Here is a 17,549-nt window from a genome sequence, read left to right on the forward strand (position 1 = left end):
CCCAGCTAACAATTTAACCCCCTAGAAGTAACAGAACCATCTATGATATGCTGTCCTAACTCTGCATGATTCACAAGCACTGTTTTATTCTTATGGAAGGAGATTTATTTATTTTTAAAGACACTTGTCTGAGTACTCTAATAATACTCTAGAAAAGGAAGCAACGTGAGCTGGTTGACAATCAAATACAAAAAGGCAAATGATGTTAGCCATCATTAGAGAAAGTAAACTAGAAAATGGAGAAAAAAGAGCATCTTTCACAAACTATGGGGCAATGTTTTTTTTTCTTGAGGGAAGATTTGAGGTATCTGCCTTGGATACACCAGGAAATACTTCCCTCAGCTCAGGTGTAGAGCTGAGGAAGACCCAAGGTACACTGGTACCCGGACAATCCTGTAGAATAATTGCGCCTGCCTCTATACATTCTCTTTCCCCCAAGACAAATGCAAAGGCTTGTGATAACACCCATCTTTGGAAGAGCAGAATACATTTTCTGGGTTCTGCCCAAGAGATTTTATACTACAATAAGATTATACAGGACAATAAAAGTTAAAAAATGGTAATAAATCACCAAATGTTTAGAACCACTGGCAGCACACTACACAAACACACTTCAGTTTAACTGCATGAGATGGTACCAGTTACAGACAAGCCAAGCTATGAGCCAGGTGCAAGTAACAGAGCAGGAAGTGGCAGAGCTCTCAACTCTTCTTGAAACTGAATCCAGAATCGACACTAGAAGAGAACACTGCGTTTTCCAGACAAAATCCTCATGCGGTTAATGACATTAATGCAAATCCCTTCACCACAGGCGCTGAGCACTCCTATGTTGCTGCATACGTCTTCCGACAGCAAAGTTAAAGCCAAACAGCTGACTCAACCCATCCCGCAGCTCCAGCATTGAGCCTCGTCAGTCTGTTTGTTAACTGTGGAGAACTGAGGTGGAACGAGGAAACGAATGCTGCTGCCAATATACCCAAACACGACACAACACAAGGTAACTAACTCTACAGCATCAGACACTGGCACATTCAGAACAAAGCTACTTAGAAAGAGGAGAACGTACGTACAGGTAACTTTAAGCCACTTTCCGGTGTCGGAAGCATTTTGTATTTTTCCTCTTACCAGTGCATCAGCCACAGCAGCCTCCAGATCTGTGCTTGTGCTCAGGACTCGCATGGCATTCACAGAAGCAGGCATCCTGCCTGGCTGTCCGAGTCCAAACCGGTCTGCACAAAAGACAACATTGAAAGGGACTGTTAAATGAATTCACATTCACTTGGAATCCTAATCAGGTGTCTGAGCAGCACTCCCCAAAGGCTCTGGGAACTCTCAGTGCTTTTTCATTAAAGACTCTTTTATCCACAACTCTACGGAGTCTGCCATGACAGTAAGAAATAAACTATTGTTTGGTGGGTCCCAGAGACAATTCCAGGTCCTCGGGGCATGTCTTTTTTTTCTTTTTCTTTTTTTCTTTTTTATTTTTTTTTAAGCTGGGAAGAAGGGTATCTATTTTGTGTTTCCTTTTAACAGAAGTTGTTTCAGTTTTATTTTAATGTTGGAGGCAGACATGCAGGTCCCAGTCTGGCTCTCTGAGAAATGAACAGAAGACTTCTCATTAACTTCAGAGAAACAGAATCGTGCCCGGTGTCAGGACATGTTAATACCAGAGCACTCATCCATCCTGCAGCTTTTTCTCAGGCAAGGACAGAGATTAGCAGCAGCAGATTAGCCTATTTTATGTTGTAAGGCTTGATTAACCAGTAGAATATCACCCTATGCCCCCCAGAATAAAAATAAAAGGTTTATTATTTGTGAAGTGACTCCAATTTTTGTTTTATTACTGTTCTGGAGAAGCAGCTTAAATGTACATTGGAATGAAATACAATTTTGAAGTTTTATGACAAACCAAAACTGATTTTTTTTCCTAATCAAACAATACCATCTTTCTCCCCTTGAATTTGATGGCAAAGCTCTCAATGGCATCCAAAGCAACAGGATTGGGTCCAAAGTGCCATTTACATTCCCAGTATTAATTAGCTTACTCATCATTTGCCCAGAGTCTGAGAGAAATGTTACTGAAATGAGTATCTTTGAGCAAAAGCCAAATTCAGAAAGCCATCACTAGCAGGGACATGGCAGAATCAGCGACTTGAGGATCACAGGGCAGGCTCTGTCCGCGTGGCACTTGCAAATTACAGGAGATGAGATGCACTGTTTCTGGATTCCTGGCTCGTCTATAACCAGAAAGAGATGGTTTTCAGCAGAGTTTTTGCTTCTACCAGGGGCTATCTTTGCTCACTCCTTCTGGGACACACCTAACCCCTATCCCCTGCCAATAAGAGTTTTGCCAGCAATTTCAGAGGTGAACAAATCAAGACCTTCAGCTGACCCACACTGAATGCAGTCATCAAGCAGACAGAGAGAGGGATCAAGTCTCTTAGGTCTTTTATTAGTTCATCTATATTTAATTTTATGAAGGAAAACGACTGTTTCTTAAGATACGTAACTAATTCTGGGTTTCCACAAGAATGAACATTATATTCAGCAGCTCACTGTATTTATTTTCAAAGCATGAAGCTTTGTGATAAGATAAGGCTCTTTAGAAGCCTACTGCACTGAGATCTCTTAGGGAAATCAGCTCATACTGACCTGCATCAGTTAAATCTGAGACTGAAGCTTGCCAGTCTCCCATCCTAACTTTAAAGCTGTACCTGAGTATGTCAGAGCAAGGATTAAGCTACTGAGGGGAAAATAAGAAAGATTTGATAAACCTAAAATATTTTACGGAGAAAAAAAAATGTAGATTAGCATGTATTTCAGAAACATTAGCAAAACTTACTGTTTCCCAGCTATGCAACCAGACAAGACACTTCTGATTTACAACAAAAGCACATTTTCTACAAAACACATTACAAGAGGGAAAAAAAAACAAAAACAAAAACAAACATCTTAAAACTACTGCCAAAAAAGTAACCAAATCATGACATTTCACAAAGAAATAAAAGTTGTGTGTGTTATTACTATCCCCTTTTTTAATGCACTTGGATTGAAGATTGTTTCCAATGTTTAGTTCAAACAGCACTTCATCCCTAACATGGAAAGATCTGTATACTCTTAATGGAAGCACAGAGAACATGGCCATGCATTAAGTCAGATTGAAGCTGAAGTCACTGCTACAGAGATAAATACTATAACAATGTAGAGAAGACAAGTATTTTCCTAAGTGCAAATTACAACTGGTATAGTATGAGGGCTGCAAAGTTCTGGACTCAGTTTTATGTTTAAACCCAACTCGATGGCATTACTCAAGTCGTTCTGAGATCAGAATTTGGCTTTATAGCTTTGAAGTAATGTAGCATCATATAATACCATTGTTACTTGTTTTCATGTTAATTTAGCATTACATTAGAAAAGGGAAGATAGTTTGTTTTTTTGTTGTTTTGGTTTTTAAATGAAGAACAGAATGACAAAGTAATTCAATTGTAGATCAGTTTAAATACCCAGCACAAAATAAAATGAAGCTGTTTAATCAAATTGAGTGAGTATAATATGGCATGCTGACTTTTATCTGACCCCATAGCTATCAGGATTTTTTTTTTTTTTATACATCTTTCAGTGATCTTTAAATTCATAACACCCAAAGTCACCCTGGGGTTCTCCCACACTGCTGCCACACCTGAATGCAGGAATTAGATCTTAGGAGGGACCTCAGCATATCTCTAACATAGGGATGGGGACACATTTGACTCCAGGAATAACCAGAATAGGCAAGCCCAATCTTAATGTCAAGAAATAAGCTGGGCAGTGTGAGCTCTGACCACATTTGCTTGTCTCCCTAGCTAGATTAATTACGCTTGTTACTTGGTGAAAAATCACGATTTTTTCCCCCCCCTGAATTTGCCACTTTTAGGGAAATTTGGGCCTACTTTAGGCCGAAGATGACTGTATATAATGTTATCATGCTTTATACCAAACCACAGGAGCCAGGCATGAAGTGATTATCATAGGAAGTTGAATGTAAAAAAGCTTAAGCTTATATCTGTATCAGAATTGAGGGTCTTTTTTTACTCTTCAGTGCTATTTTATTAAATACAAATTCTAATTGCTGCTTTGAAAAATGCAAGAGTCAAATCTGCTTGCATCATTTCTGCAGTTACCTGATAAGATAAATGTTTTGAAAGATGTTTTGAAAGTTTTAGTTAATTGACAACAATTTAACTGCACTTATGAGAAACAGAACATTTTTCACTCCCTACCCGAGGGGGGTTAATTAAATAACTTTTACTGTCACTAATTCCTTTTGCAATTTTAGCATCCGAGCAAACACTGAAGCCCTCATTCATCTTCTACACCATCTTTGTCCCCACAGTTAAGTTTCTATTGACCCCAAACTAGCAGCCCTCATTAATTTACCTTTAAGACTTCTAGTGAAATACCCTGATTTCAAGGGAGCTTCAGGAACTGCACAACTGCAAATCCAGCACTGGGGTGGGGAACAAGGCAACTGGAATCTGCAGATTTTTCTCATAATATCAATGCATCAATCTCCAGATGCAGTGCCCCATGAAATTAATGGAAGTATTTTTCCCCACAGCTTCCATGCTCTTTGGATAAGGTCTTCAGTATTATGTGGAGGATGGATCATGTGTTATGCTCCAAAGTTCATTTTGAAAGCTCGTCAGGTGCTTAATTCTTGCTGCTTTTGTGAATTTTGGACAGGATCCTGCAAAGCACTTCCATTAACAGAGACAGGAGTCTGAAAATTTTCATAATAAATGGGTTAAGACCCATTGGGATCCAGTCTTAAACACTGGGAACTGCTACACTGCTCAAGAGGAAATATAAACATAAATTGCAAGGACTCTGCATCATTCAGGATTTAGCCCATGCTATACAACTGATCCAATTTACAGGAGAATTGAGAAAGCCCTGGATGATCACCCTTTGTTTAAACACTGCTCACAACGTTCCTAAAATACACAAAATTAAAAAACATTCAATAAAAGAAATTCAAAAGAAAAAGTCACGTTGAACAGAACAGAACAAAAAGCCTCACAGCGGTGAGAAGCACATGCCAAGTGCTGGCTGATGCACATGACAGCAAATGTTAAAATGGTGTAAAACAAGACTACATATAAGAAGCAGAGTCATGCAGTTAGCGCTTGTTCACCTGACTGCCCAACAGAATCAGCAGTGGAGAGAGCACTAGTGGACCTGGAATGACGTCGAGAAGCTGCAAGTAGAAGGAATGGCAACACCCACAGGATTAACATACATTTAACCCAAGACAGAAAATGCCACAATCCAAGGGGGATGCAAGTGACCACTACCAGTAAACGTGTCTCGTAGCGACAAGGAAATGACGCTGTATATGAATGCATAACAGATATAGTGCAAGCCCCACAGTGATACCTCCGTCTGTAGCTTCTCCTCCCTCTCCCCCATGACCATAAACACGATGCATGACAAAACTCATTTGTAACAGTCCCAAACCCGGTGCAGTTCAGCAAAGAAAACCAGTGTGCATCAGTCCCATTCCAGAAGCACAGGTCTGGAAGATGACACCATGAGAACGTGGAGCATATAACCACAGAGCAGGATTTAGATTTGTCTGATCTAAACCCCACAGTGAAGCCATGATAAATGATTAGAAATTGTGCTTGCAGCATTTTTCCAAAACACTGGAGCCTGTGCACAAGAAAACAACTTTTACAAAGAGAACAAATAACCACAGAAGTAGGAAGAGTGCAAGGAGTCATACAGGGAGGCCACTCAACCACTGCCCATTAGGTGCTTTGGTTTGGGCTTTTTTTTTTTTTTCCTTCAAGTAAACATTCATACTGTAGCTGTTGCTACTACCGATGGTCTCTTGCTTTAACAAATTTTGCATATTGTTTCTTTATTCTAATTATATGCCTATGTGCCTACACAGATATTGATCAGAACACGCACGTGGGAGCATCTGGAATCACCCCGTTTGTGAACAAACTGTTAACAGCAACAGAACAGGCAGTAGCACAAAAGTTGAAGACAAACACAGCTCCCACTTCAATTCCCAACTGTCAGCAGCAATGAATCACAAAATGCCTTTGGAGAGATTTTCAGTTCTTGGATTCAGCATAAAGGTGGGATACTTATGAAGGCAAATGGGAAGCCCAGCCATTTCTGAATTTCAGCAATTTAGCTTCTCAAAAAAGTTTTTGCCTGTGTCTAGCAATGAGATGCTCACTTAACTCAAAGCAACTGACCCAAGAAACTCTGCCCGTGTGAGCAGTTTGTCATCAGGCTCACTGGAGGCCTTGGTGCTTTAACATCATGACTAATACCGTCACGAAACTGAAAAAATGAACCCAAATCACCATGTAATACAAATAAGATTTGTCAGTAGTGCATATACACGTGCAATAGAAAAGGTGTAATGCAAAGCATCTGCAAACAAATACTAATATAATATGAAAGAGAAATTAGCAACATGAGAAAATTCAAGGTCTCTCCCAGCTGTGACAGCTTGGCTAAGAGCTCTACACAATATGCAATGTGGTCTTTAAATATGTAGAACACATGCGTTTATTCAAGAGAACGATCCCGCTGACACTGTAACTTAAGGAACTTTTCCAGGATCAGTGCCGGATTACAGACTGAACCTCACAAGCAGAACTCTGAGCTTGCGATTGCTTTCTTCTGCGCCATCCAACTGTGCCTCTGTGGCTGTCACTGCAAGATCAAGGCCCAAGAAGGAAGAGCCATAATAAAATAAAAATTAAAAAATCACATCTCTGCAAGGAGACTCAGTGTACAGTGACTCTTCGCTGGTGTTTCCTAACTTCAGAAGCAGCGTGTTTGGTGCTTAGCCATGCCTGTTTGCACAGCAACCTTGAAAATAAGCAATTTGCAAGGCCAGGATGTCAGTGTTGACACTGATCATAATAGTGCTAAATGCAGGAATACTGTCATTTACATATAACTAGCTTAAGTATAACTCACTTACATAGAGTTAATCTTATATTAAGTTATTTCAGCATTAACATAAGATGAACTGGATTCTAAAAATATTGTAGCGGAATCGTCCTGTTTTAGCTGGAATTGCTATATATACACACACATTTCTTTGAGATGAATAACAAGTTACAAAATTAAGCTGACATACATTTAAGCTTGCAGCATTTCAATGAAAACACAAGAAAAAAAGACAGCAGGATAACAACAATACTGGCATAATATTATATTGATACTTTCTCCCCACTCTCAATCCTCCCTTCCATTAATTACTTCTCTAACATCTGCATTTCTAAAAATGCAATTATCTTCAGATAATTAAATATCATTAGTTAAAAATGAAATGCTCCTCCTCCCACAACAAAATTTGTTGCAACCACTGTAAAAGACATCTGTAACTGAAATTTCATATTCAGTGTACAAGTCAGACCCTGTGGTGCACCAAATTCACACCAACTGTGATTCTGGTACACTGCATTTATTTTTCAGAGCAAGGGCCCAGAAGACTGCATCTCAATTAATGTATTTTCACTAATATAGAAGAGAGACAGTACAATAATGGAATATTAACAAGTTAACCCTGAAATCCACATGCCTACACACACACGGGGTGAAGAAAACAGCCTCATTGATACAAGACAGGTAACTATAAAAACAAGCATATTTACCACCCCTTCATGTCTCTGGTATTAAATCAGCTTCATTTAATCAATAAAAATTAATTATTTAATTAATTATTTAATTAAAAATTAATTAATCTACCAAAAAGAGCTATGAATGAAGTTCTCAGTACTACTCCACTCATTTCTCAACAAAAATTGTGATAAATGCAGATAAAGCAAATCGATTTCATAGCTCAATAGATTAAATGAAGTTTTGAACCCCAAAGCCTCTGGAAGATTCCACTCTACATCACTGAAGTCAATGGGAATTTTGCCAATGATTTCATATGGATGAAGACAATGAGCCTCTCCACTGATAGCATTTGAAGTTGAGATGAATACATGAATGACAATAGCTATGTAGATTTAAACAATTATGCAAAATACAGAATATTTAACTATGAGAACCAAATTGGAAATTTTTGTCCATCTATTCATATTTTTCATAACCTTTTCTATTTGATTTGTTGGAGAATTAGGCCCAAAATGCTACTTAGACATTACTTCTTACAGCTGTATTTTGCCACTGTGCAAAATAAATCTTGTAATAAATTCTTCAATCTTTACCACATCTCTAAGAGCTTCTTTCTCACTTTTAGTACTACATGCACATGTATGAAATTACTACGTAAAGGAAAAGGGCCTGGAGATAAACTACATTTCATTATGTCTGAGATGACAAATATTTCGTACAACAAGCAATGTATTTGGTTGAATATATGTGATATGATATTTGATCAGAAACATTAACTATTCTGTTTTCAGCCCTGTGCAGAATAAAACTTCTGCATATGTTAAGTGTAATGAGATTTTCTATTTGTACTGTACACTTAAGCTGCATGATGATGCTCCTTTAAAACTTCATCTTTTCCATGATTTTAGTGTGCTTGAAGGCTTCCTGCACATGCAACTTGTTAAATTCATGACTGACGTTGTATAAAACATCTACAAAAAAAGAGCTTCTACCTCTTTATTGTAGGATTACTAAATTCTAATAATAGAAATGAAACTTTTGCTGTACTTAGCTTTAAGAAAACCAGATCATGAATAAATTTACCCAACAATAGACTATGATGCTACTGACTACTTCACTGTGACCTAGAAAATAAAGGCTTGCTCTCCCACACATTACCATCAGCGCTGTAAAGTGAAGCAGAGCAGCCCCACACAAACTGATTTAATGAAATTGAAAAATACAATTCAGGCTAAACTATTTTCATTCTAACCATCAAATACTGCGAATCAGAACCGAAGCATGCAGAAGAAAACAGAAGGGAAACAGGGTTGGAAAAAGGGATTGTGTCAGGAATCCAACAGAGGACAGAAAACAAGCTCATTCCACCTGGCAGTGTCTTGAAAGGGCAATAAGAACAAGGGAGGGAGGAAAGGAAAAAAAATTGACCCTTAGAGCTCCAATGCCTACGTGTACTCACCAAGTGGAGGAAAGCCCCGAGCAGGGCTTGTATCTCGACTGCTCTCACGGCTGGTATCGCGGCTGCACCCCTGACTCATGCTGGGTCGGGGGATACGACTGCTCCGTGCTAGCATGCAGCATGGAGAGTTTCAGAGAAGGTGAACAAGTTTAATGAGGACAGAAAAGCTCAAAGTCAAGTCACATTTCTGTTAGTTATGGTAATTATTACATTAGTAATTATCACTTGCAGCAGCCAGCTCAGGCCCTTACAAACCAACTACGTTACACGCTGAGCTGTGTTTGTAAGGTGAAATTTCAGCAGTATTAAATGTCTGGTTGACGGTATCCTTTTTTCTTAAACAACCTAAGTTCTGTCATTCAAGTAGAGCAGGAGATCTTCAATCATTTAGGGAAGCTCTACAATTACAAAGCATGCAAAACAGATGGAGGTAAAAGAAACCCTTACAGAAGATTTTTTCCTTAATTATAAGATAAGACAGACACCCTTCTGGAACAGAGAAGAAGCAGTTTTAACCAGATTAAAAAATGCGTAAGTCACAGTACCAGTATAATATCTTGGATGGATTTGGCTTTTGCAAGTAGAGTTTTTTCATGAACAATAACCTTAAGAAAAAAAAAAGTGTATTGTACAGACTTGGAGAGAGATTTTTCCCCAATTAAAAATAATGGGGAAAATCAAGACCCTAAGTACCTGAAAGGTAAAAAGTGGTTTGAATTTTAAGACAGTTTCTTTTTCTTTTCCTCTTTTTTTTTTTTTTAAATGAATGCTAACTTCTGATCCTCAAACATTTCTAAAACCTTGTAATTATGGTTTTATATGCATGCATATTGCGACACATGCATACTTAAGGAGAGCCTTTATACTCTTTACTTTGACAAAACCCTGCATCAACAAGGCTTATCCGTGGTCTGGCAGCTACCAATGTTCAATTTCCCATAGCCTACTGGGCTCCTGCCTGTCAGGTGTGTCACAAACTCATATGCAGTCTTCATTTGGCCAAATGCACGGTAGAAAACAGAATATTAAGCTGCTTTCATAGTGAAAAGCAATGCCATTGGCTTTAGCTGAAGTTTTGTCCAAGAAGGAAAAACAGAACTAGACCCTTAAGAAGGTTACTTAACATTAAGGATTTGAATTTTACAATTTTATAAAGGGTATTTAAATTTCAGGTATTTAAATTTTAAATTAAAAAAAAATTAAATTCTGGTATTTAAAACTGGTTTATTCCTCTGCAACACTTTTGTATGTAAAAATGACAATTGTCCAGAGTATATCTTAAAGTGCTTCTGTGGGCTCATCAAGAAAGGGGATCATGCACATTCATGTGGCTTCTCTTTTTGATAAGAACATTTATATAGTTGAGAAGAACCACACCAGAATATAATGCCTAATTTTGAATGGTCTGTTATACCCTGGGTGTGTTAGTATCCTTTCAAGCAAAACAGTACAGAACAAAATAGAAACCTTCATATTTAGGCTTTAAAATTCAAATATAAACTACTGCCAGATTCTTTGTCAAATCCCTCCCAAATTTGTAAACCCCAACTAATATCTTAGATGAATTAATGGTTCTGATGGCTGAACTTTGATGTCAGACAATACAAGATGAGATATTGACCAAGTTGGTTAGATCGCCATGTCTAAAACTTCTGAGTGAATTACATGGCCTTGTAATAAGACAGACTAAATAATGAAGTGGATGAAATTAGGGTCCACAAGTACAATAATCCCACCTCAGGTTTACAAGAAAAAACAGCTGTCAGGTGAACTACAGGTGAAAGTAATACTCTGAAGTCTTCCACACAAATACTTGCTTGAAATTGAGGGCTCTTTAGAAGCCAACTTCTCATTCTTGGGTCTCATGCTTCTATGTAGATAATGGTAGCCTTCGCATCACATTTGCACAAAGTCATTTCTCTCAACAGAGAATATTTTGTCAATCTCTCTATAACACAATCCTACTAAATCCAGCAAAGGCTCTCTAGAGAGGGGAAGATGTGAATGATTAAAAAATTTAATTAATGTACATAGTACATCCTCATTCCATTACTTATGATAATAGAAATACGAATTTAATGCAGTTAAAGTGCATTTAGAAGTCTAATAGGACAATGCCACAGATGAAACAATATTGACTGCACAAACAGAGGGAATACAAAACTCAGTAATGTGTACTTCATGAGCAATGGTCAAACAAAGATTTGCATGTTACTGGATAGAGATATAAAAGAAAAAAAAGAATGGATTGAAAAAAAAAACAAAACAGAATGATGAGTCTATTGTGGACTCCCAGGCACCTGCCCCATGTTTTGTGTGTTGTGTAGAGAAGGTGAGCTATCAGTGATTCGGAGCATTTCCTTTGGGCACTGCCAGAACTAAGGGCCAGCAGTGCTGTCATTTAGACAAGTTTCTCAGAGCCTGTGTTTGCAGAACAGGCAGCAAAGGTAGACAAGACAGACATAAATCTCAATTTCAGAATTCCCAAACTTCAAAAGCTGAACAGAAGTTACGTAAATGAGTAGCAAAATTAATTAGAAGGAGTAGGCAAGACAGAAGCCAACAACAAGCCAACAGCCAGCTCTGGACTGAAAGCCTAGAACAGGAACAAAGGTGTGTTGTTTTCAGTAAAATCCCAGCTCTCCAGGTGTGTGCTGTACATCTGGGTTTTACCCATTTTATGCAGACAGGAAGAGGAGATGTGGTTCACACCATTATTAAATCACACAGTTAGGCTGTCTTACACCTGTGAAAACCAACAAATGCAAATACTACCAGCAAAACTTGATCATTCACCTGTTTACCAACCTACCACTTGGAACAACCTTCTACTTCATTAGAGTCTGTAAAAAAGAGAGTCAGTAACACTGCCAAAGCGGCTAATACAAAGCTCTGGAGCAGGGTACACCCAGCAGAGGCAAGGCAAGGACTGCCTTCTCGCTTTCCAATAAACACACGCAGCATAACTACTTGATAAAAGTGCTGCATGTCCTGGATAACTAACTGTACCTGTCTGCTTCACTTCACCACAATACCAGGGAGGACACACAGCTGACTGAGGATCCAACAGCATCCAGCTCCAAGGCTTCCAGCAAACAGAAGACACGTGGATACCTGAGGTCAGCACGGAAATTAAGCTGGCAGAATCTACTGATGCTTACAGGCATCCACTTGCAGAGGCTCTATCAGCTTATCACTGCCATTGCCTTCCAAGGGGCCAGGAAAAATGTCCAGTAGGGGGCTTGTATAAAGCCTGACTGCACACACGGACTTACATTCAGTGTGCTTACTCTTGCACACACAGCACTGGTCCAGCTACAACTTCTAGTCACCCCTGCAAAATACTACGCAATGCATCAATGGGTGAGTTCTGAACAGGAGCCAGGAGTCACCCATTTCTAACAGCCTGGTCTGCAAGATTGTTCAATCCCACTGCACGACAACATGAGCACACAGTTAAGGGATGCTTCAGGCCGTAGGTTAGGCACATGCATGCAAAATATGTCCATAGTCCCACAAAGTCTAAAGCACTGCACGCACATTTCCATGCCATATGTGCACTCAAACACTTCCTTGAACCAGAGGATGAAAAAGTCAATTGATATACTTAGGACCAAGGTGAATGGGAGTCTATAAAATGAAATGAATGAGAAAAAAAATGCCAAGAAAAGATAGGGACTGAAGCAATAAAATGGAAAACAAAAAACTATAGCTACTAAGTTATGAAGTCATAAATACAATGGGATAACAGTATAAAGATGACAGCTCAAAAATTATCTTCATCCAAGCCAATATTACCATTTTCAAGATTCAATAGAGACAATTTCCGCAACTGAGTGGTAAAGCCAACAGAAGCGTCAAGACTGTGGCTCCCACGAGAGCCTGAAAGAACAGGCTTCGGTCAGTCATCAGCCCGGGGGGCAGCTGGAAGTCACGTCTGATAGATGTCAGAGCGCTCTCTCACTCCCAAGGAGCACTGGCTGTGTTCACAGGGAGCATGTCAGAGCAATCAGATATAAATTACACTTTCAAAAGAATGCAAGGCTCTCATAATATACCTGAAAGCAGGCAACCCAAGAGTGAGGATTTTATACAAAGCAATTTCCCTTTAGGTGCTAAACACTGTTTCAAATCAGACCACGTAACGTGACTATAAGCTCAAGCACATGTGCTGGTACTACCCAACATTCCTCGTTCACTTTCAAAAGTGTTCTTTTGCAGAAAAACTGCCTCTAATATTTGGGAAACACTAAGTTTTTTAAAAGTAGTGAACAGAAAAGCACAATGTATTAAGACAGAAGTTGTAGAATAGGTCAGACATAACAATATTGAATTTGGAAAAATAACCACAATAAACATGCAATATTTTTATGAATCATAACCGTATGTACACTCGGGTGCTTTAAATGCATTTCAATGCACTTGAATAAGCCACTTTTAACAAAATGCTCTAAATAAAAAGGTCGCTTAGATTTGAAATACCATTGCTAAGGCAATAGTTAAAAATCAATTGACAACAGTAAGGCTACTATTTCAATCAATTTCATTCTAGTAGTAAATTCTTAGAAGATACAAAGCACACTGAACACCTTTTTACTTCAATTCAGACACAAAAGTTCCTGTATAATGCTTACTCACCTGTTGTAAATAAATTACCCTGCTGATAAATTATTTACATAAGTATTTACATAACTGTCACTAGGACAAAAATATTGGAAGCAGAATAATTGAAGTCTAAAATTTCACCTAAGTAAGTGGCTCCAGGATATTCAGGACAAGAGAGGCAAACCACTTGAGCTGCAAAATTTCTGAAGTAATCCCAGAAAGTGCTCATCGCCCTTCATTCCAGCTGATTGTAAAAATTGCTCAACTCATCTTAGGACTAAGCAACTGGTGCCAAATGAGGTATTTTTGTTGTGATGTTTATTCATGGCAACTGTTCTTGTTGCATGATCTAGTAACATTGCTCATGGCATATCTTGTGTTTGAAATTCAACATAACAGCTTTAGGTCTGCTTTGAAACTATCGCTCAACCTGGAAAACTAGAATTACCCTCCAAGAAAGCACAACCAAAACCAGAACATTTCTTGAAATAGATCCTTAACTTGCCAGAACTCAGAAGAACGACAATAATACATATGCATGTTTCCTAATAAACTGGAAAGCCCCTCCTTTTAGCACACTGCAGTGACTATTCTTACCTAGTCCTATTCTGTTGGGACTTGTCTCTCGACTGCATCCCTGGCTCCGAGGGATCTTGCTGCGCTTCTCTGAAGATGATGGCACTGGCTGAACTCTGGATGTTCCACCACTCAGGCCACCATAGGCGCTTCCTAACAGCTTACCCGGAGAACTAGACCGGCTACCAGCTAGGAAAGAACCAGAGATAAAGAAAAAAACAGTTAAATACAGAATTTTTTAAAAAGATCTTATTCTGATAGCAAAAATGGAACACAATCAGCTCTAATAATCTGACCTAAAGCACAAACAAAACTAAATGGAGAGATCCCCAGGGGCTTTAGGAGGAATACTGAGGAAAGCCCATGGAAAATAAATACTGACATCAGCAATCCTGCTTATATGAACAGTGCTGCCCAGTCAGGTTCAAGACCAACATAGACACTGCAGTGCAGGAATACTCCAGCTGGCTTTCTGTGAACTTGTGAAGATGCCAGGAGCAGCCTTGTTGCAGCAGCATGGAATACACAGCCTGCTTTGCCTCATCAAGCAGCAAACAAAAAGTAGCCCACATAGAGCACTATGCTGCAGAAAGCCAACTTCTGGCACAGGTAAGCTGCTGCAAGGTAGCTCAGGCATCTTCACGCCATGCTGCAGTGGTGACTTTGCATTCCTACAACAATCCAATGAAGAGCAATTAAAAAAAGAATACTGACTCAATACTGTCTCACCAGCAGCAGATTGTCATGTTAAAGGGTAAACCAAGTAACCCTGCCACATTCGTAGAGATGCTGGTTTACTTCGGTCTGACTTGTTAAGGATAAATTATTTAGTTATTTTTTAGCTGCAGAAATTTTTTTAGAAAGTTAAATTGTTGGCCTGGCGTATTTTTCCTAGTCTGTTTGAATAGTCCATGGCAAGTTTACATTTTTTTTTAAGCCATGCTGTCTGCAAGACACTCTGCTGACTGAGATTTATTTACAACGTCTCCTGCAGCTGGAATGTAAATATTTCTATGAAATACTCCCGCTGTCAAACTCAAGGAGTTGAACAAGATCATTATTTTTTTCGGTGTATCTCATTTTGGTAATTAAATCAGCAGAAACATGTTAAGCAATGTTAAGCTTAAAAGGTAACCAAAGAACTGTGAAAGTATGGGATGAAAGACCCTTCTTTGCTTCTTTAGGTATATAAAATAGACACTGAAAATTTGCTGCTATTACCATTCCTGGCATTAAATTTCTTAATTAAAACCACTACAAAAAGCATACCTGAAAAAGGTTGCTAAAATATACTCAGGCAAGGTCATGTTTTAAACAAATATTCGGGTTGGTTTATTTCTAAAAAGCATCAACAAATCTCACATATTTCAGTCCCAGACACTTATACAACTTGTAAGAGTTGAAGGCTGTTCTGTCTTAATTTAAAGGTATGGAGTTTTACTAAGCTGATGGACAATGCCATAAAAAAGCATGTATTATTTTAACTTATTTACTTCCTTCAATTTCTTGGGCAAAGCCATTCTGAATTGATCAAATCATGCACTCCAATACTGTGTGTTGTGCTGGGTTCCCAAAAAGTGAGAACGCTTGTGAAAGATGCCAGTCTCTATCACAGCATTTACACCCTGAAAGCCAACACTCCCCTCAGTTACACTGCTGCAATCTCATTGATGTTGTTGGAGTTGCACTGAAGTAAATGGAAAAGGAATTTAGTACCTGGGGTTTAAGCTGCAGGAACTTCCCTGCAATGAGCCAGCTTCAATACACAGTGTATGCTTACCATGTTTGGTTACTATGAGAAAGCTAGATCGTTTACCATACACATTTGTTTTTTTAACTTTAAGAAAATGCTTTTTAATTGATAGCCAGGAAAGAGTGAGGGAAGCTAAAAGCTTAGCAGTTAAAAAAACTGAAGGAAATAACGTGAGAAAGCAAGAAAGGGAAAATGTTTCTTACCACCAGCAGGATTAGCTGATCTGGATCCTTGATTATGAGGGCAGACGAAAGGACAGGCAAAAAGTGGATTAAAAGACAGCAAGACAATACAGCGTTCAGCATGCGGTTTATGCTATACACAATACAGACAGCTTTATTCACAAACATGTCACTCCTTAAGCCTCTGCAGAATGCAGTGAGTTAACATGCAGATGCAACTGACTTCACTCCCAGGGTTGGTCAGCTTCTCAGCTACATATCAACCAACACAGAGGCCCAAGTTCTGCTGTAAACTAGACCCCAAGCCCAGCCTGTAAAACTGAAACGGGCTACCAGTGTGTGGGCATGCAAAATTTGGTCCTACAACCATATTATGTTTGAATTCATTAATTACTTCATGCAGTGCTTGGCTTAGGAAATTAAAGCTCACATCTAGATGGTCTAGGCTAGAATCAGTATTCCACAATCTAGGCCAAGATAGCAGGTTCAGATGTGACCATCCTGAAGCCTCATAAGACATTCCATAAAAAAAAATTAAGCCCACGATGTTTGAACTGCTCAACTGTTCTTTAAATATGTCTGAGACTTGTCTCATCAGATCTGATCACACCACAAGAAAAAAGGCCATTTCTGGCTTTGGATCAGTTTTGGGTTCAAAACAATAGGCATAAATTCAGATCAGAAAACCAAAGCTCCAATTCCTTCATGGCCTCGATGTAAAGATTTCCATTTAGCCCCATCCTAAATACATCTTCAGCTCTCTCAGCCTAACATAATGCTCTAAACTGCTTCCCCATACCTCCAGCAAGACAGAGCAAAGCAGTGACAGCATGAACAGAGGAGAGCTATTAAACAAGGGTGCAAAGCAAGACAAGTCCCCAGAACAAACCCCACCTCCTCTTACTCCCCAAGCTTGAAAGTCCTCCAAATTTGCATGGTTTTTCCCTCTACCCATTTCCTCCTGAAATCTGAGTGACAAAATTCTCCTTAGACACACATGACAAACATGTAGCATCACTGTTTGCATGTCTCCTAGGGGGAAATCATGCCTTGCAAGGAAGCCAGAGAGCACATATGTGCCATGTGAATCAGAGCAGAAACATCTCCTCTGTATCTGCACATAGTAGGCAATGCCCTATTTTAAGCTGATGCTAACACATGAACTTCAGACAGCTCACGTTACACATACAGGAATACAGTAACATAAGCAGGAGAAGCTCGGCAGGGCAAGAGCCCAGGACAGCAACCAGCAACAGACATGAAGGGCATCTCAGTGGAACCCAGTACAGGTAATTTAGTCTTATATGTTGCAATGACCTGAAGTGCTGCTGCACAACAG

The 17,549-nt window shown here is 39.1% G+C and overlaps 1 protein-coding gene across 9 annotated transcripts in view; it reads right to left on the reverse strand.

The window, feature by feature from the left end:
• The window catches only part of CLASP1 (cytoplasmic linker associated protein 1), a 149,345-nt gene that overhangs the window by 53,460 nt on the left and 78,336 nt on the right, over window positions 1-17,549 (reverse strand). For 3 of the 9 annotated variants that reach the window (XM_068687476.1, XM_068687473.1, XM_068687475.1), the window contains 3 exons: window positions 16,232-16,258; window positions 14,297-14,464; window positions 1,126-1,229 (listed from right to left, as the gene is read on the reverse strand). In XM_068687476.1, coding sequence (XP_068543577.1) covers window positions 1,126-1,229; window positions 14,297-14,464; window positions 16,232-16,258 — 299 coding nt within the window. Of the gene's footprint in view, window positions 1-1,125; window positions 1,230-5,173; window positions 5,237-9,094; window positions 9,203-14,296; window positions 14,465-16,231; window positions 16,259-17,549 lie in introns of all 9 variants that reach the window. The other 6 variants (XM_068687474.1, XM_068687478.1, XM_068687477.1 and 3 more) reach the window with 4 other exon arrangements.

This window comes from Anas acuta, chromosome 6 (assembly GCF_963932015.1).
Source record: "Anas acuta chromosome 6, bAnaAcu1.1, whole genome shotgun sequence".
Classification (NCBI taxonomy): Eukaryota; Metazoa; Chordata; class Aves; order Anseriformes; family Anatidae; genus Anas; species Anas acuta.